The following is a 27,307-nucleotide window of genomic DNA, read 5'->3' on the forward strand; positions in this document are numbered from 1 at the left end:
TTAAAAATTAAATATCCAGATAAAAGAAAAATAAATTATAACTTGTAAAAATAATTTATAAAATTTGTTACACAAATATTAAAATGTATGAACCGTCGTGATGTCACTAACACAAATACAAATCATACAATATAAACAAATGTATAAAAGTAGAAATAAGATCTTCAAACTCAATCAATATAACAATAAATGAAAATTTTGTTATTTATCTACTAAAAACACGGTAGTAAATACTGGACAAAATAAAATCATATTTTTATAAATATATTTATAGATAAATAAAAAATTAAAAACAAACACACTAAACAATAAAGAGCATCAATGGTAAAATATAACCTAAAAAAGTCACTTAAATTAAAAAATAATATGTATGTGATGAATTATAATAAATTTATATATGAGGAGTAAAAATAAAATAAAAAATTAAAAATAAAATAAAGAAAACAATTAAAAGAAGTAAAAGAAGGTAAAACAAATAATGTGTGAAATAAATAAAAAATATATTGTAATAGAGAATTAATATAATTAATAAATATAATAGATAAAGGAAAAAAATTAAAATACGTTCTCATTAAACAAATTTCAAGAAAAAAATTTTGAAGAAGAACCTATTAATCAACTTTTATAAAAATATTATAACAAATTTAAAATATCTTTAAAAAAATAATTCTATTAATCAAAATACATAAAAAATAATTGATATAAAACTAAATTATAAAAATATTTAGCAAAATTCAGATAGAAAAATAACAATAAAGAAATTACAAACATTATACCTAAACATAAAATAAAAAGGAAAAAAGGATAGAAAGCACATTCTAATTATATATAATTAAAATATATTGTTGAATTATTAAATTAAAAAAATTAAATTGATGTCTAAAAATAATTACTAAAAATAATAAATTTTGATAACTAAAAATAATAAATTAAACTAAAGAAAATTTGAAAATATAAGAATCATAGAATATATAATATAGGAGTATATATACATTAATAACAAAATAAAATCGTAGCATATAGAATTAGAATCCTGCAATATTTTTAAATAAATTAAATGAATTCATTTAAAAATAATAAATATTCATTCACTACAATGATTAATATCCATTTTATTTACTGGACTGTACTAATAAGAGAGTAATTAAAAAATATATGTGACCAGTTTAAATAATTTATTTAAGTATCTATTAATTAATACAAAATATAAACTCGTTACCTTCTCAATAATTAATACTCGTTTTATTTAAGTATCAATTAATTAATACTTATTTTATTATATATATATATATATAATAATAATAATAATAATAATAATAATAATAATAATAATAATAATAATAATAATAATAAGATAATAAATTAAATTAAATAAATTCATTTATTTCATTGCCTTATATATTATTTATTAAATCATTTAATATTTATGTGGTTTAATGAATCGAACAAAATTTTAAATAATTAAATATCTATTCTAATTAAATTAAATATTTGATTAGTTATGATGGATGTAATTTAATGAATCAAATAAAATAATAAATGATGGAATATTATTTATTCTAATAAAATCAAATAAATATAATTTATTAGTTATAATTAATATAGTTGAATAAATCAAACACATTAAATTAAAAAATAATTTAGCTAACTTATTTCTTAAGGACACATTTTAAAAATATTTATTTTTTAATAATTTTTATAAAATATTTCTTTTATAATATTTTTAGCTTATGCTCTAAGAGCACAGTTAGCAGAGCCATCAAAAAATACTTAATTAGTTAATATAAATAATTAGTAGACTTGATTTGGTTCAATAAATTAAATAAAATAAATGTGAAAAGAAGAGATAAAGAATAAGTGAAAGAATAAAAATGTGTAGTTATCAAAAGACAATAAAAATTTTTTTTATTTATTAATTATTAACTTATTATAATTAATTTCACACCATTTATTATGTGTTATTCATCTTACAAATTAACACAATCAATTAGTTTAATTATAGATAATTAATTATAATTGATATAACTCATTTCACTATACTTTCTAAAAAAATAATTAAAAAGGCACGCTTTAATTTTTTGTTAAAGTAAAATAAAATAAAATACATAAATTGAATAGATATAAATCTGAAAATTATAAAATTTTATTAACAATTTAAATAAATTAGTACCATAAAACTGAATTCAATGTCTATTTAAAATAATTATTTACCTTCTATTCTTCTAATTATTAATAATGTAAATAAAATAATACACTATAACTTTTTTTTTATTTATTTTAAGTAATTACTAATATTTTATTTTTTAATTATTTTTTTGTCTTATTTATCATTCATGCTTTCGATCAAATATATTAATAAACAAATAAACTAAATTAACTACCTCAATTATACTTGGACTATTCAACAATTCAACATAATCTTTTCAATTTGGGATTAACTACTAACCATAGAAAATAAAAAATTTAGAGTAATTTAGTATTATTAACATTAATTATGTATAATGAAATAACCTAAAATCATAATGTAATTTATTTTTAAAAAATTAATCAAGCATTATTGTTAATTATAAAATAACCTAAAATTATAATGCATTTTATTTTAAAGAAATAATCAACCATTAACATCAATAAATAAAAACTATCGTCAAAATGCTTTGATTAAAAATATGAGGAGTTAATTACTATTCATTATTAATAATATATCGATTATATCAAAAAATAAAAATATAATTATCCACATTTACATCATTAGAAGAATTAGCATCACAAGTAGAATTTTATCAAAAAAAGAAGTAAAATCGTTTTATATATATATATATATATATATATATATATATATATATATATATATATAGTGAATTTTAAAATTAAAGATTGTTGAGTAATTAAGAATTTTTTTTGAAATAAATAGTAAAAAAATTAAATGTTATCAACTATATTCTTTCATAAATAACCCTTTTAAGTTGTACGTTATGTTTGGCATGGTTTATTTGTATATCATTTAAACTGGCATTGTTTTTATAACGATCATTTATTCTTAATAATTGTTAGAGTTTTTGATGCCTTACAATAATTATCTATAAAGAAGAAACATATATATTCTGAAAAATTTATTAAATAAATTTATTCTTTTTTTCCTATTTTCACATTAAAATTTTTTTTGTTCTATCCTTTTTTAACTATTATCATGTTATTATAATTGTTAAATAATATTAGAAAAAAATCTTTAAAAATAGAAATAGCGATGTCATCTCGAATAATTAATTCAATAGAATTAAACTTAAACGAATAAGATGGTTCAATTAATTATACAGATAATAGTATATTTATAAATATTAATAATAAAAATAGTCTCACTAATATAAATGACTAATTCAATAATTATATAAAAAAATAAATAATTACATAATTGCATAATTTTTAAGATCCTATACGATTGAATTTAATGGACAAATTTAAAAATATCTATACGATAATATCCTAATATTTTAGCATACTGTAAATCATATTATAATTTTATATATCATATTATAACTTTAAGTCAACTCCTTAAACACATGAAGTACACATGATAAAAGAGAATATTACAAAACAAAATTATAGTAAGATTATTTAAAAATATCGTAAAAAAGATACATCTCTTTTATTAATCAAAGCTAGAAAGAAAAAAATATGCGCCTAATAATGAGCAACTAAAATAGACAAAAATCTTTAAAAAATATAAAAAAAATAAAATGTATAAATAGTAATAAAAGAAATAAAAATTAAATAAATTACAAAAATTGTACCCTTAACATAACATATACACACTGTTTAGTTCAATAGAAAACAGAAAGAAAGAAAATGCAATGAAGGAAAAGAGAGAGAAAACTTCATCTTCCGTTGTTTGGATGTGAATGGAAACCGGAAAGAAAGTGAAAATAGTGGTGTGGGACCCACATCCAACTTTTCCTTCCAAAGTTGCGAAGAAAACTAATGACAACTCTACAATGAAAGTAAAATGATAAATTTACCCATGTTGTTAACATCGAAGAAAAATTCCTAATGTAAGCTATCTGTCTCTGAAACTTGGAGAGACTTCTCTTCTCCACCGCATCTTCATCGTTGTGCTCGACAGTGCTACCGCGGCTTCATTTTCGTTGTCCACAAGCCACGACAGCTTCGTCATCGTCGTGACAGCTCTTTCTCCTCTTCATCATTGCAAATTCAAGCCAAATGTGAGTTTTTTTCGTTCGATTTTGTACTTTTTTCAAAAACAAACTGGAAAAATAATTATGCACATAGTATGTGCTCTTTTTTTTCAACTAAGATCCTCTTGCTTTGGTTTCTTGTTGTTGTTCTTCAAATCCACCGTTTTGTGCATGCTTGCTTGCTAGGGTTCGACCTGTGAAATCTGGATATTCCATACAGTTCGACAACAGAAGGTGCCTGCTGCTGCGTAGTGTTTGGCTTGTGTGTGTTGGTGATTCCCGTTTGGGTATTGTTGCTCTATTCAAAAGATGAATTAATATATATGATATTGTGAACTATTTTCTTTATTGATTTCTGCATGTTTGATTTCGTAATTTTATTTTTTATTTTTTCTCCTCTTTTTAATTGATTTGATTTCTTTATTACCTGCTTCATTACCAAGTGTAATGATTAACTGAATTAATATTATAGTTATAGTTTATTCAAAAGTCCAAAGCTTCCTAAATGGTAAAAAAATCATAAATTAAGAAATTTTTTGATAACCCAAAAGAATAAAACATGATTAAAATTGAATATACCCAGTCCCAAATCCTCATCATGAAAGAGCCAAAAAATTGTAAAAACACAAAAAGGTCACTTCAGATAACATTGCATTCGAAATGTGGAATGTATATCAATCATTATAGGTGATAATGTTTCTTAAATGTGAATATGTATGTATAGTTTACACTCAGAATTATTTGATTGAATTTTTTATTGGATTGTTACAGGTTAGATAATGCCGAATAAGGGAAATAAAACAGCAGAAGCCAATCAACCTTTGAAAGATAATTTAAGATGGTCTGATGATATGGATGAAGTTTTGCTAAATGTATTAGCAGAGAAAGCATCGAAAGGTAATAGGCACGATGGCTCGTGGACAACTGAAACATATGCCAATGTTGTGAAGACTTTGAGTATAGCAATAGGCCCTCACATAACAAAGAATCACATAAAGAATAGAATGAAGATATTGAAAAATCATTTTGCTGAGACATATGACTTATTTCATCACTTAAGTGAATTTGCATGGAATTCTGTAACTAGAAAGTTTGAAACTGAAGAGGAAGTGTGACAAGACTTCATTAAGGTATCTTAAACTTTGCTTTTATTACTTATACTATTGATGAAGTTAGTCAATGAATAATTTCAACACTTGTTTATGTAAGAGAAACCACAAGCAGAAAAATGAAAAAAATACAAATTAAGAATTATGATACTTTGAAGGAGTTGTTCGGAGCTGATAGAGCTACTGGTAAAGGGGCTGCTACGTCACGAGAAAGGATTCAAAAAATTGATAGAGATCATATTGATTTGAATGACTCATTTGAAAATATTGAATTTTCTGACATAGATGTTAATATGGGACATGATACCCCAACGTTTTCTGCTAATTTAGATTCACCAAGTGCTCCTCATAGTCAACCAAATCAATTAGGTGGGACTTCAACGTCAAGAGGAACAAAGCATAAGTCTCCTATGAATGATTTTTTGGAGGCACAATATGAGAAAGTTGCTTTGAGAATTACTACCATGGCCGATGCTGTCAAAGAGGGTACTTATCTGTCTAGCAAGCTACATGACGTAGCTCAGAGGCAGGTTGAATCAGACAAGCTTCAGTGGCTGAGAGGCAAGTTTCAGTTGCTGAAAAGCAAGTCTCGTTAATTGAAAGACAAGTTGCAATTACTGAAAAAGGGTTGGCTATTATGCAACAAAGTAGGCCTCGCCTTTATAGCGAATCAGATGTATGGGATATGTTGACTGAATTAGGACTGATAGGTTCAGCTCGGATGCAGTGTTATCAGTTTTTATGTGAAAATGAGCAGAAAAAGCGCCAAATATTTGGGATCCCACTTGAAATGCGATTGGATGCTCTTTTTTATTTCATGACAGCTGCTGGTGTTCGCTTAGGAGATATGGTACTTTCATAAAACATTAACCATTACAAGTATAACTTTTATACACACTTAATTTCTGATTAATTTGAGGTTATTGCTTTCATTAATTGATTACGGGTTTCTGAGTGTCATATACTATGGGTATATCTTTATGTATTTAAAGAAGATATAATTTTCTGTTTTATTTATGTTAACCATGGTTGGAAATCACTTTATGTATATATACTTTGAGATTGATTGGTTGTTTAAATAGAAAGACATCGATAAAATAGATTATCATGATCAACTATGATCTTTGAATTAATTTGTCTTTGTTGTATATGCTCGTGCAGGAATCATAACTTGAAAATGTTTGGGAACAAGAAGTACGCTGCTTAGTACAAGTAAAAATCGATCATGTGTTAATATTTTTGACTCAGATAAACTTTATTTTTTTGATAGATGGGTACAGATGGCTCAAGCTATGTAGAATTGATTTTTTGGAAGTAGGCGATGTCGCTGACCATGAAGAATTACCGTTTTGAAAAGTGTTGTCTGATGATAAAATAGTACTCTCTAGGAATTCTTTTGATTATTACTTTTTTGGCGTTTTGTTATATGTTTATAAAAATTGTATATGATTTTTGGTCGCACGTACTTGGAAAGAAATGCTACTAACTTTTGATAATATTTTATTTTGTAAATACAATTTAGTGAAATTTTTTTTAAATATGCTTAAGGAGATTAATGATGTAAAGTATGAGTAGTTTTTATTATTCTTTTACGAGATTATTTATTTATATATTTTTAAAAGAATAATATATATTTTTATTTATGACATTAAAAGATAATAGAAAAGAATAAATTCATAAAAATAAATTCAAAAAAATATTATTTTTAATGAAGAAAACACGTTAAAATATTGAAATATAATTTGGATAATTTTTTTATTAGAAAATAATTTAAATACATTGGTATATTATAATTTATATATAATATAAAGAAGGATATTAATATAATTTCACTTGGTTATGATTTTCTCTTTTCTTACTTTTCCTTTCATCCAAACACAACAAAAATTTTTTTCTATTTTCTTTCCATCTATTTTCTTTTCATCCAAACAACATAAAAGAAAATCAACTTTTCCTTTCATTTTCTTTTCTTTCATTTTCTTTCCTCTCATTTTCTATCTTTCATCCAAACAAAGTGATAAGGTGTGTTTGTTTGAGGTAAAAATGGGAAGAAGGAAAAAGGAAGGAAAGAAATAGGAAAGAAAATAATTTTTTTTCTTTGTTTGGTTGAGGAGAGAAATGGAAGAGGAAGGAAAATGGATGGAAAAATAATAGTGGGACCCACCAATTTTTTTTCTTCCAACAATGGAGAGAAAATTAAATCTCTCTCTACTTCCAATATTACCCTTTTACTATTTTCTATATCATTTATAATATAAGGATAAAATTATCTTTTTATAACATTTATTTCCTTTTAATTTTTCTTTCATCCAAACACATCTAAGAAAAATAAAAATTCACTCAATTTCTTTCTTTTTCTTTCTTTCCTTTCTATTTCCTTCCTCTCTATTTCTTTCCTTACAACCAAATATAGCCTAGAGAGAGAAAAAGAAAGAGAGAAAAGAGAAGGAATGAGTAAAAAATACATTATAATTTGGTATAAATAGATGACATTGAAAAAAATAAACTAATTAAAGTAATTCATGTATTTCGTTATCATATTTATTATTTACTAAAATAAATTAATATTTACTCCAATCAAATCAAATTAAATAAATAATATAATTAACTAAATTAATTAATTGATATAATTAATTGTAAAATTTAAATTTCTAATCAAATTAATTAATTAATATCATTAATTAGTTATAATTGATTTGCTTTACATAATTTAAAGAAATAAATCGAAAAACACTTTTAGAAGCATGTTAAGTATAGAAATCCGATTTTTATAAGATAAAAAAAATAATAATAATAATTAGTAATTACACCTAATTACACCTAACACTTTAGCTGATAGATACCATCATCGCAAGAAAGATCTCTCATTTTCTAAAACCGTCTAAAACGTTCCACTACCACATCCCTTCTACTTATTTCTTATTCCCCCCAAATTGGCAAGTAGCACGCAACAAACTCTTGATCCACTGTGCATTTCCCTGTTCTTCGCCCACCTTGAAGATGACGATGCAGTACAAGAATCTAGGGCGATCGGGGCTGAAGGTGAGCCAGCTGTCATACGGGGCATGGGTGAGCTTCGGGAACCAGCTAGACGTGAAGGAGGCAAAGTCCCTGCTGCAGTGCTGCCGCGACCACGGCGTCAACTTCTTCGACAACGCCGAGGTCTACGCCAACGGCCGCGCCGAGGAGATCATGGGGCAAGCCATCCGTGAGCTCGGCTGGAAGCGCTCAGACGTCGTCGTTTCAACCAAGATCTTCTGGGGCGGCCAGGGCCCCAACGACAAGGGCCTCTCTCGCAAGCACATCATCGAAGGCACCAAGGCCTCGCTCAAGCGCCTCGACATGGACTATGTTGACCTCATTTACTGCCATCGCCCTGACGTCTCTACGCCCATTGAAGAAACCGTTAGGGCCATGAATTTCTTGATCGACCACGGCATGGCCTTTTACTGGGGGACCAGCGAGTGGTCCGCCCAGCAGATCACTGAGGCCTGGGGCGTCGCCGATAGGCTCGATTTGGTCGGTCCTATTGTCGAACAGCCCGAGTATAACCTCTTGTCCAGGCACAAGGTTAGCTTGATGATTTTGGATGCATTCTTTGTGTTGCTATAGTAGATCTTAACTGGAGGGACTTATAGCGGTTACTGGATTCACGTGGAATAGAATAGTGAAATAGAACATTGGGGTATATTTGGTTAGCAAGGAGATGCTGATTGGTTATTGATATTGTTTGAAAGAAAATTTATAATTTTAGCTAGCCAGTGACTGTTCATAGTCTATTGTCGTAATTTTCTTTTTAATTTTTTATCAACGAGATTTAGTAAGAACTTTGATTTGACTGTAACTATTTCTCTTTACAGGTTGAGTCTGAGTTCCTCCCGCTCTACAGCAACCATGGTTTGGGTCTGACTACTTGGAGTCCACTTGCATCTGGAGTGCTTACAGGGAAATACAAGAAAGGAGCTATTCCTCCTGATAGCCGCTTTGCTTTGGAAAATTACAAAGTAAGGCTTGATTTAAATTTCCAGAAAGTTATATGTGTTTGTGTCTTTTTTTTCGGAAATTTGCCAAGCAGTGGATGTCTAAAAGAAAGATACTATGGACATGGTCTTCTAAGGCTGAAGGCTCAAGTTGGGTGTTCTGTTTTTTTGTGTTGCATTATATGCTTTTTGTATTGACTTTTATAGCATGGATTAACTTTGGGGATTTAGTTTCTCACAAGTTGTGGTAAAAGAAATTGACTTATTTGTCTAGTTGATACTGCGATATGTTACATGGTGGATGGTGCAATGTTATCTGTATTTTCTGCTGCAACTGACATCTTAGGTGTAAAAAGTATCACAAATTTGAGGTCGTATTTTGATTGCCGAACAATGATGTATACTTGCCTATTTATTAGAGTTGTGTGTATGGATCAGCATTTTATAATGTAAATAATGGGACACATGTATCCAATGATATTGACTAATGAGAAGCATTGATTTTGCAGACGCTCCTTAAAAGAGTTGTTTACAAGAATTGTAGTTGATATATTGTTGCTGTTTGTTTTTGGCTCAGAGTTAAGTTTAGCATTTAGATGCCTACTTTGTTAACATGTATTGAATGATTTTTCTATCACATTTGTTTGTGACCAAGCATGTAACTATTAACTCTTTTTCTCACGTCCTGTAGAATCTGGCAAATCGATCACTGGTCGACGATGTGCTCAAAAAGGTTGATGGGCTGAAGCCTATAGCAGATGAACTGGGTGTGCCATTATCACAACTTGCAATCGCATGGTGTGCAGCCAATCCTAATGTTTCATCAGTTATTACTGGTGCTACGAAGGAGTCTCAGGTTAGTTCTCGCCCATTCAAGACGTATTTAGAAGACCTTTTAGTTGGAATATCAATGAAACCTATCTGATACAAATCCTACTCTTTCATTTTACACATTTAAAATAAAAATGCTTTCCAAATTGACCATAATACCGGTACAACTGTTCTGAAAGCTAATTTCTGTATCCGGTGAATTCTGTTTGCTTAAAACAGAAAAGAATGGGACTGAGCAAAGGAAGGTATTAAAGTGTAAAAACTAGAGAATACAAGAAGGAATAGAAAAGGACATAAAACACATTTATGAAAGGTTCAAGGAACAAACGATAAAGGGCCTGTTTGAAACAGGTTCTGTTCTTTAGTTTTGGAAAACATTTCAAAAATTAGAATAATTCTATTTGAAGTGGTGTTTTTAAGAATAATTTTAAAAATCTAGAAAATAAAAACCTATTTGGGAAAATTGTGAAACCAAAGGGCAGAGACTTGGGTGGTGGTGGATGCCACAAGAAACAAGCAGTAAAACAAGTACTCTGTTTTCTGACTTTTGAAACACTGCCAGAAGATAATTCCTTAACCAGGTCATTCTCTTTTAAAAATTGGAAATTGCCTCTGAAATCTGTTGTCAAATAATCCCAAAGTGTTTTTTTAGTGTGGTTCATATCAATTTATCATTCGAAAGAGGGAAAACAATCAGCAGATTATTGAAAATTTTAAGCTTATTTTCAACCCCATACTAGGCACTAACCTATACGGAATCAGATCCAATATGGGTTATCTTAGTGGGAATTGGATTAATTCATGGGCCACCTTTATCCTCAAGGTCGGAGGTTGAAATCCTAGAAGGTTTTTTGGGAAGGGGACTTGAAGTGTCTGAATATTATATATATATTCAAATGTACAGGAAATCATCTCTTTATAGAGGAATTACAGAAATAGAAATAACTAGAAAATGGGAAAGATACTAGCCTAAAATAAGAAAAGATTTCTAATAATAAAATCTCTAAAAATAAGCTAAACTAAAACCGGAAAGGATATTATAATTAATTCTATTTACAGAAAAGATTCATGAAATAAATTAAGAATCTGATTTTGATTTGATCTAGTCAACACTCCCCCTCAAGCTGGCTTGAAGATATCCTTCATTGACAGTTTGCTTATTATTCTATCAAAGGTCTTCTTGGGTAATCCTTTAGTTATAACATCTGCCAATTGTTCCGTGGTCGGAACATATGGGATACAAATCTGTCCTCTCTCAATCTTTTCCTTTATAAAATGCTTGTCAACTTCAACATGTTTAGTTCTATCATGCAGAACTGGATTATGGACAATAGAAATTGCAGATTTGTTGTCACAATACAACCTTATTGGTGGAGAAATGAGAACCTTTAATTTTTGTAGGATTTTCTCTACCTATAGTGCTTCACATATTCCATGAGCCACTGCTCTAAACTCAGCTTCTGCACTACTTCGTGCTACAACACTCTACTTTTTACTCCTTCAACTAACCAGGTTTCCTCCAACAAAGGTGCAATACCCGGATGTTGACTTTCTATCCATGACATTTCCAGCCCAATCTGCATCTGTATAGGCTTCTACTTGAAGATGTCCATAGTTTTTGTAGAGTAACCATTTTCCAGGCGACCCCTTCAAGTACCTTAGGATTCTAAAGACAGCATCCATGTGTTCTCGGCCAGGTGAATGCATAAACTGGCTTACCATGCTCACAGCAAAGGCTATATCCGGGCGTGTATAGGATAAATAGATTAGCCTCCCCACTAACCGTTGATATCTCCCTTTGTCCATTACATTTTCTGGTTCAACTGGCTTCAATTTTAAGTTAGGCTCTATAGGTGTTTCAGCAGCTTTACAACCAAGTAATCCCGTCTCTTTTAAAAGATCTAAGATGTACTTTCGTTGGTTCATAAAAAATGCCTTCCTTAGACCTTGCAAATTCAATTCCAAGGAAGTATTTTAATGAGCCAAGTTCTTTGATTTCAAAAGCTTTGGCAAGCTTTTCTTTCAAGTCTTTTAGCTCCAAGCTATCATCACCTGTCAGAATAATGTCATCCACATATACAATTAAGATGGCAGTTGTATTAACTGCTGAATGTTTATAGAAAAGTGTATGGTCAGCTTGGCTTTGAGTATAACCAAGTCCCTTCACCACCATTCCAAGTCGTTCAAACCAAGCTCTTGGGGATTGTTTCAATCCATAGAGAGATTTCTTTAGTTTGCATACTTTATTCCTCCCTAGTTCAGCCTCAAATCCAGGTGGAAGTTTCATGAATACCTCTTCCTCTAGCTCCCCATTCAGGAAAGCATTTTTTACATCTAATTGATGTAAAGGCCAATTGTAAATCGCAGCAAGAGATAAGAGAATCCGCACAGAGTTGAGTTTAGCAACTGGAGCAAAGGTCTCTTGATAATCTACTCCATAGGTTTGTGTAAATCCCCTAGCTACTAACCTAGCCTTATACCTCTCTATGCTTCCATCAGCATTGCACTTGATGTTGAAAACACACCTGCAGCCAACCAATTTTGTATTCCGGTGGCAGATCTACAATCTCCCAAGTTTCATTCTTCTTGAGTGCATGCCACTTTTCCATCATTGCTAATTTTCAATTGGGATCATCTAGTGCTTCCTCTATATTCCTAGGCTTAAACAGATTTGTAATTTTAGAAGTAAAAGCTCGACGTTTTTGAGAGAGATTTTGGTAAGAGACATAATTGGAAATAGGATGGTTGGTGCTGGTTTTGAGTACCTTTTTGGTGCAGGTTTTGGTTTCTTTCTTAAGGGCTATTGGCAAATTATTATTAGAAGTAGCAATTTCAGATTTACCTGGAAGATCCTCAGGTACTACAGTTGGGCCGTCTTCCGGGTTTTCAGATTGGGTTGGTATAGAGATGATGGGCTGGTCTCTATTCTTCTTGGGATATTTTCGAACATAACATCGAAGCTCCTTTTCTGATTGTGGTATTTTTTTTTCTGTTTGTGTTCCAACTAATTCTGGCACAATTTCAGAATTGATTTCCTCATCTTTTTTGGCAATTATTTTAGAAATTGTTTGATCAGTGAAAGTTGTATCCTTAATATGTAAGATAAGAGTGGGTAAAGGTTCATGCAAAAAATTTTCTTCACTTAGACTCTCGCCCTGAAGAAATTTCTTCTGAAAAAATGTTTCATGTTCCAAAAAAGTAACATCCATGCTTACATGACATTTCTTTGTGTGTGGATTGAAACATTTATAACCCTTTTGACTTGGGGAATAGCCAATAAAAATGCATTTTTCTATCCTTGGATCAAGTTTACTTCGGGGTGAAGGTGTATGCAAAAATACAGTACAACCAAATACTTTTAAAGGTAAATTAGAATGCAACCTACATGCTGAAAAATTCTTTTTGAAAGTATCCAACGGTGTGTAGTAATTTAACACACGCGTAGGCATTCGATTTATGAGATAGGCTGCTGTTAGGACAGCATCTCCCCATAAATACTTTGGAACATTACCCTCAAACATAATGGCACGTGCTACTTCAAGGAGATGTTTATTCTTCCTTTCAGCAATGCCATTTTGTTGGGGTGTATTGGGACATGTAGATTGATGTTAAATACCTTTTTTTTTTTGAAGAAATTCACCAAGATTTTTGTTAAAGAATTCAGTACCATTATCACTTCTTAATATTAAAAATTGTGTCAAATTGAGTTTCTACCATTTTTGAAAAATACTGAAAAATTTTAGGAACCTTAGATTTTTCATGCATGAGATATATCCAACATAGTCGTGTGTGGTCATCGATAAAAGTCACAAACCATTTCTTTCCAAATTGAGTTGTTGTTTTCGATGGACCCCATACATCACTATAAATCAACTGAAAATGTTTAGATGCATGATAAGGTTGAGAGTAATAAGAAACTCTATGGCTTTTTGCACGAATACAACTTTCACATTTAAGGAAGAATCAATATTCTTAAACAAATTTGGAAACAAATGTTTGAGATATGGAAAATTAGGATGTCCTAGTCTGTTGTGCCAGAGCATTATTTGGTCCTTTATAGGTATAAAACTTATACCACTAAATCCTTGAGCTACTTTATCTTCCGAAATATTCTCAAAATGATAGAGCCCGTCCATCATCTTAGCACTGCCAATCATCTTTTTCGAGGTCCGGTCCTGAAAAATACCATGAGTGTCAAAGAATGTCACAGCACAATTGGAATCCTTGCAGATTTTACTAATAGAGAGAAGATTACAAGAAAGCTTAGGTACATGTAGGACATTTCTTATGTCAATGTTTTTGGAGAATTTAATTGTACCTTTTCCAGCAATGGATGAAAAACTACCATCAGCAACTCTAATTTTCTCATTTTCAAAAGGAGGAGAATAAGTTTTAAATAAAGGAGAGAGGCTGGTCATATGGTCAGATGCACCTGAATCGACAATCCATGGTGCATTCAAGTTTGAGGTGCAGTTAAGGGACATAGGAATACTAAAATTACCTGTTTGAGCCAAAGAACCACTAGGAGTACTAGATACAGAATTGGAATTTAACAGCCTTATGAGCTGCTCAACCCGTTTCTTAGTCAAGGATGATTTTTCAGCATCATGAGCAGTTGGGGTAGAACATATTTTAGGACCAAGTTTGCTGCCTTTAAGATGTGCTGATTCTCCATGAATCTTCCAGCAGGTTTTTCGGGTGTGACGAGGTTTATTGCAGTGGTCACACCAAAGATTGGAGGGATACTTTTGATTTGATGAACTTTTAAGTGCAGTAGGTGCCACTAAGAGTGCATTAGACTCCAAAGAAGTTTGTTCAGTCTTGCCTTTCTCCATCATCACAGCTCTACAAGTTTCTTCTCTTCTAACCTAAGCAAAAACTTCTCCAATTGAGGGTAGGATTGTTCTTCCAATAATTCTGCCATGAACTTCATCTAGCTCCACATTGAGGCCTGCAAGAAACTGAAATGTCCTTCCTTCTTCCACTGTTTGTTGGTGGTGTTTGGCATCAGCGGCTGAAATCCACTTGTAGTTATTGAAGTGGTCAAGGTCCTGCTACACCCGCTTCAATGTGTGGAAATATTTGGTGACATTGTCACTCCCTTGTTGAATTTCTCTAGCTTTTAGAGTAAGTTCATAAATCTGGGATTTATTCCCAAGATCAAAGTACATCTCCTCGACACTATCCCACAATTCTTTGGCAGTGGTATAGTACATATAGTTACTACTGATATCCTCCTCCATTGAGTTCACCAGCCATGTCATCACCATGGAATTTTCGATATCCCACACATTATATAGTGTCAGTGACGTTAGGCTGGCTTTGCTCATCAGTGAGATATCCAATCTTCCCTCTTCCACGAATGTACATCTAAACTGATTGAGACCACCTAAGGTAGTTTGACCCATTGAGTCGAAATGTGGTGATCTGAATTGAATGGGAGTCACCACTAATTAGTACCCGTTGCTCAGATTTTAAATCTGATGGAGTAGGAGTGGTGTTCTCCTTTTGTTCATGATTAATGACTGAGGAACTGTCAGCCATATCTATAAATCAGAGGCACAGTGCAGAGATTCTGCTCTGATACCAACTTGAAGTGTCTGAATATTATGTATATTCAAATGTACATAAAATCATCTCTTTATAGAGGAATTATAGAAGTAGAAATAACTAGAAAATGGAAAAAATACTAGCCTAAAATAAGGAAAGATTTCTAATAATAAAATTCCTAAAAATAAGCTAAACTAAAACCAGAAAGGATATTATAATTAATTCTATTTACAGAAAAGATTCATGAAATAAATTAAGAATCTGATTTTGATTTGATCTAGTCAACAAGGAACTGTATCGTTAACAACTCTAGGTCCCAGGGAGTTAGACTTCCTTTCCTAACCTTGAATTATCAAAATGAAGAAAAATATGGAAAGGGTACTAGTAGTTCAAATTTGAAAAACTAAAAGATACTTGTTAAAAGATAAAGAACTTGATCCCCTATTCTCTATGACCCAAAAGGATTTAAAAGAAAATTTTGAAAAAGTCACAAAATTCTCTCTTTCATGAAGGGAAGAAAACCAAAGCCATCACACGCGCATACGTGCACATGCACACACGAAAAAGGCGAAACTAATGGAAAGTTAAATTATTGAAACAGAACTTAGCCTTAAAATACTTAAAAGGCTTACTTCCTGAATGGAACTTTTGCTTCCATAAAAACTAAAACTACCAATCTCAAGTCCCAACAATGTTAAAAACATGACTGCATTTATGGGTTCTTAACTGATGTTAAACCGAAAGGGGAACATCTCAAAACCAATGTTGAAAGTTTTTTGTGTATCGCCAGGCTTCATTTTTAAAATATCTTATATTAGGGAAACAGAGCCCTGCGCATCTCTAACACCATGCTTTTTTAGTTTTTATGCTGCCGCTAATACCACAACAATCGTAAAAGAAAAGACATTTTTCTTTTACTCACAGAAATCAAGAACGAAAATAGAAAAAAGGAAAACAAAGATGATAGACATATAGAAGGAGGAAAGAAGAATAAGGGAAAGAATATATAGTCCTGGCTGTACCAGACTAGCAGTTTACCTATTGAAGAGTCTAGCAAAAAGCAATTAATAGGCTTAAACAAGTTTTCGGTTCCTATAAAATACCCATTTAGACCATCTCCAGTAGCGAATTCATCCCAGTTTCTGTTTATGGTCCACCTGTCATAAAAAATAACTCCATATCAGCTTTTGCGTCATAAACAGTAAATAAGAACTCAAAGCATCTCTCTCTTCTCTATTAGGAGGAACTAATTTTAGTCTTTGTTGTGGTTCCACTTAATTAATTAATTAAAATACTTAAAATTAATGTAATTAATTTTTTTCAATAATATAATTTAAATTTATAAATTTAAAAATAATTCACTATTAAAAGATATTAATATTAAATAAATTCATATATAACAATAATACACAATATATAATTCGCGATTACACTAATTTGTAAAATTGCTTATACACAGAAAAACATAATTAAGCTCTATAGTTGACGACAAGCATTGTGAAATTGCCATATTTGTTAATGATAACGGTAACATAGTAACGACTAGTTTCCAACGGCTAATTTTGAAACGGCTAACGGTTAGTTTTACAACAGCTAATTTAATTTAATAATATAATTAATATTCAATATTAATTTAATTACTTATATTAATTATGATTTAAATAATTAATATAATTTAATATAATTTTTTAAATAACTATATTAAATACTTAATCATATTTAATTTATAAATAATTATAATATTTAATTATATACATAAAGTTAAATATATGTATGGTTAACATATTATGCAACGTTAGTTATTATATTAATACCATATTATTTAATTTTTTTTTAACTTAAATGCCACAAGTTAAAATATCAAAATCAAAATGAAAACAAACCAAGTCTCTCTGAGCAGGGCCTTGCTTGCTTTGAAAAATGTGCTGGGACTCATCTTTATTTTGTTCCAACGGTTGGTCTTCATCTTTTGTTAGACAAACAGTAAACAGGTCCTTCATTTATTCACCGTTGGAGATGCTCTTAAAATTTCTTTTGTGGTCCAATAAAATTTAAAAGGTTTTTTATATTAGTACATATATACACGTTACCAAAATTTAATGTTATCTTTTCCAAAGCTATTGTGTTGAAGTGAAAAATATAAAATCGATGGATCATACATAATGCATGATCTATATGCATATTTTCGTACCTTATATATACATGCATTTTGACAATTTATAGTAGTACTAAGTATGATTAAAAATATCCTGGTTATTTATCTTACTTTTTTCTGTTTTCTGTTCAGATTCAAGAGAACATGAAAGCCATTGATGTCATTCCATTACTTACTCCTGCTGTGATGGATAAAATCGAGGCTGTTGTTCAAAGCAAGCCGAAGCGGCCCGACTCATACAGATAGATGCTGCTTCAGATCCGCTACAATGCTACATTATTTGCACCTTATATCGGCATGCTTGGTGTTATTCCCGATTGAGATCTCTTCTTTTCTTCCTTGTTTGTATCTTCTTTGTGTTGTACATTGGTGTTGACTTTGCCTTTACTTTTGGGTTCAAGGTTGCCAAATTGATTTTAGTTGCAATATATTCCCAGAATTGAGTAACTGGGGTATAGGATTTACATTGGCTCAGATTTAATGATGGCTATATGATTTGAACAGTTTATAAGTTTTTAATTTTAGACTTTATTTGGATTCTTATCTATGTTGTGAGCTCTAGAATGTTACTGGGGCAGAAATTTATTTTTCCTGGTTGCTTATCAAAGAGAGCATATTTTTTGGCATAAATATGCTCAACACTTCGTGTTTTAGAAAAGTTTTTTTTTTATTTTTTATTTTATTTTTATTTTTTTAATATAATAGATCCATATATGATCTGTGCACATTTGTTAAGATGTGAAGGTTTCATAAATCTAATTTTGTTCGAGTATTTTAGGTGCTAAAAATTTAAGATGTTGTGCATCTACCAAAGCTATTAATTTTTGGGTATATTATCAGAGTTCAGTTCTGGGTTTTCCAGTTATGCTCAAATTAGTAATGTGCTCAGAAACAGTGATCAATTCACGCACTCGGTCTCGTGCTCTATCTTCATGATCTTTGTTACCAACATGGGTACTGACTCGTGCCATATATAATAGCTGGTTGAACTTATTACCACTATCAGTTGTACATCTTGCAAATTGTTTCATTCACTTATTGATGTTCTAAATCACATCCTCAAATTCAATATAATTGCAGTCGTCAAAGCTTTAATAGAACTTTAAAATCACATGGGAATGTATTGTAGTCTTTATTAGAAAGATATCAATGATTTGGGATATATTAATAAGAACGTTCAATTTTCAAACCCATTTTATAAAAGCAAATCAAAGCAAGAATATATATATATATAGCTATGAATTGTAAATGCAATCAACGGGGGAAAGCATAGCGGAGCAAGAAAAAGTCAAAAGAAATAGGTGCAAATCTTTGGTAATAAAGAGGGCCAAAAAGTAAATATCATGCAAGTAAATATTTAAGTTATTCACCTTTGCTAGGTTAGTTTTCTAATCGAGTAGAACCTCACCCTAGCCCCTGACGATTTCGCAAAACCCTTTTCCACCCCCTAAAAAAAGGTATAATGTCATTGCGACCTCTATCCATCACTTTCGTTAGATATCATGGCTTTTCTGTCAAAATTTCCGTTAATAAGAGGTAAAGACTACATGTAAGGTTATGTTGCTACATGTTATTGGACAATCCATTTGGACAGATCGGCTCCTTATACCGTAAGCAAAACATTGGCGTTCTGATGAGGCCAAAACGTTGCATTACACAACAGCAACATCATATAAGCAATCTCTTCCCATTCATTTCCCTTATTAACACTAACAATTACAGAAGAATCTTAAGAAAAATCCTATTTCACACCAGAAATTCTCCAGTAAGAGACACCGTGATGGAAGACGAACAACGATGTGACGATGCAGTGACGGCGAAGATCTGACGTCATCATGACATAGCATGACGTCCTGTTCGAGGATTACGAGGTAGGCTCTTTGCTTGGTTTTCTAGCATTTTTTTATGTTTGGTTTTGTTGTGGTCCTGTGAGTGTGATTCTGCTAGATGGTCCTACTTTGTAACACCTTGCACGCAACTCAAAGTTAGTGGAATTAGTGGCTTGTCTAGTAGCTAAGGCGACAAATATTTTCTGTTTTATGGTTAATTAAAGTTATCAAGTAATGAAAATCAATTAGCGATTTCTGATTAATGTTGAGTGAGGTAATTAAAAATTGGTTTTGAGTTGTTGAAGTTTAGTTTAATTTACTGTTAGCTTACTACAAATGTCTTATGAAATTGTGCTTGTGTTTTATCATGGAGGTTGGTTTAAAAGAAATAAAAATGGTGTTCTCAACTACATGAATGGCAAGGTTAACATGTTTTCTAAGTTGGATAGAGACTTGGTCATTTACAAAGACTAAGTGGAAATGCTTAAGGGTTTGGCAACAAAAGCGAAAGAAGCAAAGAACAACTGAGGCTACTGACAATCCATCAAGGCAGCAGCAACAAGTCCAACAAGCTGAGTAGCAAGTACTATGTAGACCTAAGTTTATAATGTTTGTGGGTTTAAGAGTACTCTATCAATATCTTTAGGGATCTAGTCTGCAAAAAAAGTCAATTAGAGTTTAATTGTCTCTATTTTATCTGTTTACAACATCAGGATGTGCCTCCCACTAGCAATGCTCCAGGGCCGAATGGAGTTAATCCAAATGTGACAAATGGTGAACCAATAAAGAGTGAAGCAATTGATCATGTTGTAAGTGCTACTTGTGTATAATATTGCATTTGAAACATTACGAACATATTAAGTCTAAATTTTAAACTTAGTTGTGCATATAAGCTAAAGCTAAGAAGCAGAAGAAGAAATAATCAAAAATAGAAATTACAAAGTCGCCACAACTTTGGGCGTCATTATTTTGATAAAAAAAAAGATCTTTTTTTAATAAAAAAAGATATTTTTTATTTTTTAACGTGTTTGGCAAATTTCTAGTAGTAAAAGTAAAAGCACTAGAAAAAAAAAAGATCTTTTTTGAGAAGCTGTAATTTATATCTTTTTTTAAAAGATCTTTTTCTCTTAAAAAAAAGATGTTTTTCATCTAATAAAAATAAAAAAGTACTTTTATATCGTTATACCCAAACATAATTGATAGATAAAAAGATTTTTTGTATGAGATTCCCAAATATAAAATTACTTTTACTTTTCCATAAGATCTTTTAAAAAAAGATAACTCAAAAAAAGATCTTTTCTTAGAAGCTCACCCAAACAAGCTCAGAGAAGATGAGATTCCACATTCTCAATCTATACCACCAATTGAGGTATTGGAATTGTTTTTCTCAATGTCAGTGCTTCTGGGTTTAAGAATTGGAATTGATTTTCTTATAATGTCTTGTAATGATTTATTCGGTCAGAAATTGAATTTGTCATTTCTGTGGCCTATTCAAGAGGCCAATGTTAATCCTTAACCCAACTCCATAACTTACAACGACATACAACTAGGGATCACACTAATAGCAAGACCATGGAGATCAAAACAACCCATTGTGAGGCCATACTTGCCTGATTTAAGCTTTTTACATGTTACACCAGTAACTGCAAAAGCATCCAAGCCAATACGTCCTAAACCAAGTAACAATAATGGAATTTCTTCAAAGACATTAGCATCCACGAGCCCTTTCACAACAGCAAGGCTTTTCTAGTTTATCCTAACTCTAGGACCCAGGCTTCAATCCACCCTCAGGCTTCAAGGCACCAAGTAACTCTAATGCACCAGCTGCTTTCAATCCTCTAAAGAAGAAGTGAAGACTAGGGCCTACTTAATATAAGTTGCTATTTTACTATTACTAGGATGATGTAGTTGTTTGTGTTTATTTTGGATGGTAAGTTATGACTTTTGTTGCCATATCCACTTATGGTCATCCTTATTAGGCATCCATTGTAATTTTGGCGAATCCTTGGATGGATATCACAATGGACTTCATTGTAATTTTGGCGAATCCTTGGATGGATATCACAATGGACTTCATTGTGTAGCATCCCAAATTAGTCTGGTTCATCACATATCGGTGGTTGTTGATCGTTTTAGCAAGGTTCACAAAAAATCTCCTAAATTTGAGTGGTACCCCTTTTTGAGTAGGTTCTGGAAAAGTCTTCTAAGTTTCAGTGGTACTGGTACCAGTTTCTTTTACAACACGACCTCTCATCCCAATCAGATGGCAAAACAAAAGTCATCGATAGGTCTCTAGATCAGTACCTTAGGGTTTCCACTCATTCTTACCCCAAGATTTGGAGCGCCTACTTGTTGTGGGCAGAATTTTGTTATAATGGCACCCACCATTAGGCGTTAGAAAATGTCGCCTCATGAAACTCTCTATGGATTTCTAATGAGAGCATTGTCAAATTATCTACCACAAGTGTCGGAGGTTTAGGAAGTCAATGATTTTCAAAGAGCTAGAAAGGTGATACATCGCGAACTGAGGTTTCTCCTCTAACAAGTTCAAGTGAAGATACGGCAGTAAGCAAATCATCTTTGATGACCCAATGAGTTTGCTACGAATGATTAGGTTTTGCTCTAAATCAAATCGTTACGCCAACTTTCTCTAATCATGAGCAGCCATAACAAACTAAGCAAATGGTTTTATGGCAGGTTCAAGATCCAGGAGTCAGTGGATCATGTGGCTTATCAATTCGCACTACCGTCGATGTGTGTCCTGCACTTGATCTTCCATATCTCGGTTTTGAAGAGTAAAAGGGTCCTCCACTAGTAGATGCGCTAGTTGCTCCATATTTGCCCTTATCCTATGGCGGTATTAGAAAAGAAAACCATGACAACCTCAGATGGAATGCGAGTTGATGCTATGGTCGGTTGCAAAGGGGTTTCGCGAGAAGAGGCCATCTAGGTTGATATGTTTGAATTTACAACTCTATTTTCTGAGATGGAACTTGAGGGAAAGGTCTCTATGGAGGAAGGGATAGTTGATATAGCTCAATTGTAACTCCAAACCAAAATCATAATATTGAGGATGGGCTAAGAAAGAATGAGAAGGAGAAAGATTGGCTAGAACCAATTGAAAGAGATGAAATTGAGCCAAAGAGAATGAGACGAGCTCCAACTTGGTTGAAGGATTATATTAAGAAACAGAGGAGGATGCAGGGAACTAGAGCTAGAGAACTAAAGTATCCTAAGTAAGTTAGAGGGGAATGCAAATGGAAATAAGGAGAGAATCACGTCAATATAGGATTGGAGAAGAATTCAGTTAGATCTCTCTAGGAGTTTCATCCTCACTCGAAGAGGAAATTTTTGCATCTCATTATGTTCGATCCACAAGCATACATACATATACATTCTCCAATTCATTCATCTAGTTTCTATCATTTTCTCACACAATTATTACTATGAATTTAATTTTTCCAGGCAAACACAATTCAACAATTTTTGTATGGATCAAGCTCCTCTACATTAAGGAGATTGATAAAATAAGACGACGAGTATCTAATTACTCTTATCTTTTCACTTTAAATGATCTTTTCTTATTTGTGTGATTAAGATTACGGAAAAGCTCTGCATACAAGTCCTGTATGTTTTACAAGTTCATTAAACAATAAAATCAAAATATGCGCTGCTTCAGGTACGTTGATTACACGCGCTATATAACATCGCGCGTATATCTAACTACCAGATTTAAAATATTTCTTTCCTTTTTCGTTTTCGTTATTTTGAGATTTCGTTGTTCTTCTTCTCGCGCGTCTTCCCTCCTTCTTCTCCATCGTTCTTTTCCTCTCCTTTTCTCACTAGCATCTTCTTCGTTTAGGTTACCTTTTTCTCTCTCTGCAACTCGACCTTCGTTTTCTATTTTTGATTTGTTGTTTTCTGAAATCAAAGTTTGATCTCGTTTTGAAGATAATGGATCATTCAACCTCAGATTCTCAGCTGAATGCAGGCGAAGTGGATTATGAGTCAGAATCTAATGAAGTTCCTGAGGTTTGATTTACATAGGATTAGTATGAATTTTCTTTTAGTAATTTGTATAGCATTGTGTAGTTGAAAAATTGCTGAACATTGACTGTGAAAGTAACACGTTTACCTGAATCTGTCGATTCAATGTATTAGTTGTGATTAATTACCTGGAATTTGTAGTAGACGCTCGGGTGTAGATCAATTCTTGTTTGGGTGTATTTTAGCTAGAAGTGTGGGTGTATCTACACTTTACTGGTTTTTTTTGTTATTTTAATTGACTTGTTGTTGTTTAGGTGTATTATATTAGACATGATTGGGTGTGTTTTTAGTTTTTGAGATGGTGTATTCTGCAGCCTGTGTATTTACAGTTTATGGCTTTAAAAGTCATTCTGTAGTTGAGTTGTTGCAGTTCGGGTGTATCGTATTAGACATGATTGGGTGTATTTGAATCATATCTATGGGTGTATTCACAGTTCTGACACGGTGTATTTTGCAGCCTCTCTCGGTTGTTGATGACGAGTTTGTTTCAAAGGTCGGAATGACCTTTACCACCCTTGAAGATGCTGGAAAATTTTACAGGAACTACGCCAAGGCTGCAGGTTTCTCTACAAGAGTTCGGTGCACAAATAGGAAGGGAAACGAGATTAAGAACCAACTGATTACATGTAGCAGAGAGGGAAAATGGAAATCTAAAATATCTCCGACCGAGAAGACCAATCCGACAGCCGGTCTAAACTGTCCTGCAAGAATTTATATACACACATTGAAGGATGTCGGTGCTTGGATCATTTCAAAGGTTGTGCTGGATCATTCACACCCCTGCTGTCCAAGCAAAGCAGAGATGCTCAAATAGCACAGGGAACTAAGCATGTCCATTCGTCGTACGATATAGAACAACGAGGAGGCCGGTATCAGACCAAGCAAAACCTACCAATCATTTGTTGCTGCTGCCGGGGGTCACCGCGAGTTAAATTTTATCGAAAAGGACGTGAGGAATTACATTACCAGGGAAGTGTGGAATGTTTCCGAACAAGAAGATGCAAAGGAATTCAGGAAATATTTGTTAAGAATGAAAGAGAAGAATCCGAATTTCTTTTTTGAGCTCCAACTCGAAGAGGATCAATCGATTAAGCTGGCTTTTTGGGCCGATGCAAGAAGCAGAGCCGCCTTTGAGTATTTTGGAGACGTCATTTCATTCGACACCACCTACAATACAAACAGGTAACAAACTGCCCCTGTTTATGATGCTAAATTAATTTATTTTTACTAATCCGCATCAGAGGTGTATATTGGCTGTTTCATTGGGTGTATGCGAAGCATTTGTTAAGGTGTAACTAATGATTTTGCATTCTGGACCATGATAATTTGTTTCAGGTATAATTTGGTCTGTGGTTCTTTTGTCGGGGTGAATCACCACGGTCAGTCAACATTTCTCGGATGCTCTTTGATGAAGAACGAAGAAATTGAATCATTCAAATGGTTATTTCAAAGCTGGCTTCGTTGCATGGGAGGAAACGCTCCGAAAAGGTTTCTCACCGATCAGTGCGCATCCATGAAAAGGGCTTTAGAGGCCTGTATGCCAACAACAGTTCACCGCTGGTGTATTTGGCACATCATGAAGAAGATTCCAAGCAAATTAAACAGGTACAAGGGACATGCCGATATCGAACAAGAAATGAGCCAAGTTGTTTGGAACTCTCACAGCAAAGACTCATTCGATAGGAATTGGAATGATTTTCTGCTGAATTTTGGTCTTGCGGACAACAAGTGGCTTTCAGGTAATGTCTTTTTAAAATCTACAGCAGAGGTGTATATTGCATGTTCCCTCGGGTGTATTTACAGCCTGTGTTTGGGTGTATTATGCAGATCTGTACGAAGACCGTCACATATGGGTTCCTATCTATCTGGATCACCACTTCTGGGCAGGGATGAGAAGCACACAAAGGAGCGAGAGCATGCATTCATTTTTTAACAAGTATATCACCCGGAACAGCTCGCTTATTCAGTTCGTCAAACAATACGATAATTGCCTCGGAAGCAGGGAGCAAGCAGAGAGAGAATTAGATGCTGCAGATTTTCATACGCTCATACCGTGTGCAACCAAATCCTGCATTGAAGCTCAGTTTCAAGATGCGTACACTCACGCAAAGTTTAGGGAAGTCCAAGCGCAATTCAGAGGAAAGGCGAATTGCATCACGAGATTAAAGAATTCCGCTCTAGGCTATGGGAAAAAATATACATGGAATAGAAGTTGTTGATAAATGGCAAATATTTACATCATTTGTTCAATTTACAAACTACCAAGCAGTTGGATTACCCAGTTTCTATATCAGCAGAATTAATCTGACAAAACGGACTTAATAATATAGAGGATGGCTTCGACAGCCTTATAGCACTACTCTCTCTAATTGCCCGATCTCTCTGTGTATTCATCTCACTGAATAGTATCCGGGAAGCGTACTCCACTCTATAGTGGTCCACCTCCTCCTACAATTAAAAAGTATATTCTGTTTAAACAGCAATATTAATTCAGTAAAGTAATACAGAGTTATATGGTTCTAAAGACAGTTACCTGTGGCCAATTATCCCATTGATACTTCCCCTTTTTGATGTTTTACGGCTCAATTAACTCCATCCACTTCATAACGTACACAGCGCAGTCATAGCTGAAAACGAAGAAAATAAATTACAAATCTCATTTACAAAAGTTTAATGTTCAGAGTCACAAATTTATACCTTGTTTTTTGGCCAGATATTTTAACATATGGTGATTTAATTTCCTTCTCCCTCTCCCCTTTTTGAAGAGGTTCCCCGCCGGCATATGTTATCAATCTTGAAAATACGTATCCCTTAAATACGAAAACAAATCAGTAATACACCCGAATGAATGGACAAGATACACCCAACTGAATGGACAATATACACCCATCAGAACTAAAGAAATAGACCTATCTATTAAAGTAAAGAAGACAGAGGCAACTTACAGTGAATTTATTAATGGCCTTTCTCTCATCGGTGGGAGCTTTTTTGTGTAGCGGGTCAAGTATTTGACATTTTCGCTTTCTTGTATTTATCAGCCATAACCACCAATGCCCCGAGTAGCAGACAGGGGCAAAAATCTGAAGGATTGCCACACGTGAACAGTGTGTTATTTTATTTTGCAAATAAGTAAATAAGCATACTAACAAATTTAGCAAACGAAAACTTACATATGGGTGCGAAGTCAATTTTTTTTCTATCTATGAAGGGAATGAAACTCGGGTAGGCTTCCACCCTGAATTCCTTTTTCATTTTCGGTGATACGAATTCCCCGTTTGGGTGATCCGAAAGTGCCATGCACTGCAAGAATTGCGAAACAAGAAATAAAATACTAAACTTACACCCAATGGAACGTAATAAAGACACTCAAATCAATACAGAAAATACACCCAAAGTTCGGAGAAGTAACACTTACCACAATATCGGGGGGAGACAGTATATTTGTTCTTTAAACCTCTTTTCATTTTTGTTGTTGAGGATGAGGCAGATGGCAGATACAATCTAGAAATATATGCCAAAATCAATTTTACATTAATAAGCATTGTAATTGACTTTGGTATAAAAAGATTAATGTTATTCTAATATTACCTGAGATTCTATATCACTTTTTGCCTGG

At 32.4% G+C, this 27,307-nt stretch overlaps 2 protein-coding genes and 1 long non-coding RNA gene across 5 annotated transcripts; all 3 read left to right on the plus strand.

Moving 5' to 3' along the window:
- The first annotated feature begins 4,023 nt into the window (after positions 1 to 4,023).
- Positions 4,024 to 5,449, plus strand: LOC140177318 (uncharacterized). The gene is made up of 3 exons (XR_011869145.1): positions 4,024 to 4,217; positions 4,377 to 4,477; positions 4,962 to 5,449. It is a non-coding gene; the product is annotated as an uncharacterized lncRNA (long non-coding RNA).
- A 2,630-nt stretch (positions 5,450 to 8,079) lies between these two features.
- On the plus strand, positions 8,080 to 18,358 carry LOC112727448 (probable voltage-gated potassium channel subunit beta). The gene is made up of 4 exons (XM_025777185.3): positions 8,080 to 8,869; positions 9,160 to 9,303; positions 9,971 to 10,135; positions 17,948 to 18,358. Exons 1-4 carry the CDS (start codon positions 8,300 to 8,302, stop codon positions 18,059 to 18,061), a joined length of 993 nt encoding a protein of 330 aa, XP_025632970.1. The 5' UTR covers positions 8,080 to 8,299; the 3' UTR covers positions 18,062 to 18,358.
- A 1,054-nt stretch (positions 18,359 to 19,412) lies between these two features.
- Positions 19,413 to 26,047, plus strand: LOC112727449 (protein FAR-RED IMPAIRED RESPONSE 1). 3 transcript variants are annotated; one of them, XM_072209293.1, is made up of 6 exons: positions 19,413 to 19,686; positions 20,358 to 20,453; positions 23,596 to 23,676; positions 24,149 to 24,873; positions 25,027 to 25,430; positions 25,519 to 26,047. In XM_072209293.1, the coding sequence occupies exons 4-6, from the start codon at positions 24,722 to 24,724 to the stop codon at positions 25,908 to 25,910; spliced, it is 948 nt and encodes a 315-aa protein (XP_072065394.1). In that variant the 5' UTR covers positions 19,413 to 19,686; positions 20,358 to 20,453; positions 23,596 to 23,676; positions 24,149 to 24,721; the 3' UTR covers positions 25,911 to 26,047. The 3 variants fall into 3 exon arrangements, with proteins under 3 accessions (XP_072065394.1, XP_072065393.1, XP_072065395.1); XM_072209292.1 differs by lacking the exon at positions 19,413 to 19,686 and adding an exon at positions 20,092 to 20,227; XM_072209294.1 differs by lacking the exon at positions 19,413 to 19,686 and having other exon boundaries at positions 20,321 to 20,453.
- Positions 26,048 to 27,307: the final 1,260 nt, after the last annotated feature.

The sequence above is a fragment of the Arachis hypogaea genome, chromosome 12 (assembly GCF_003086295.3).
Source record: "Arachis hypogaea cultivar Tifrunner chromosome 12, arahy.Tifrunner.gnm2.J5K5, whole genome shotgun sequence".
NCBI classification, from domain to species: Eukaryota; Viridiplantae; Streptophyta; class Magnoliopsida; order Fabales; family Fabaceae; genus Arachis; species Arachis hypogaea.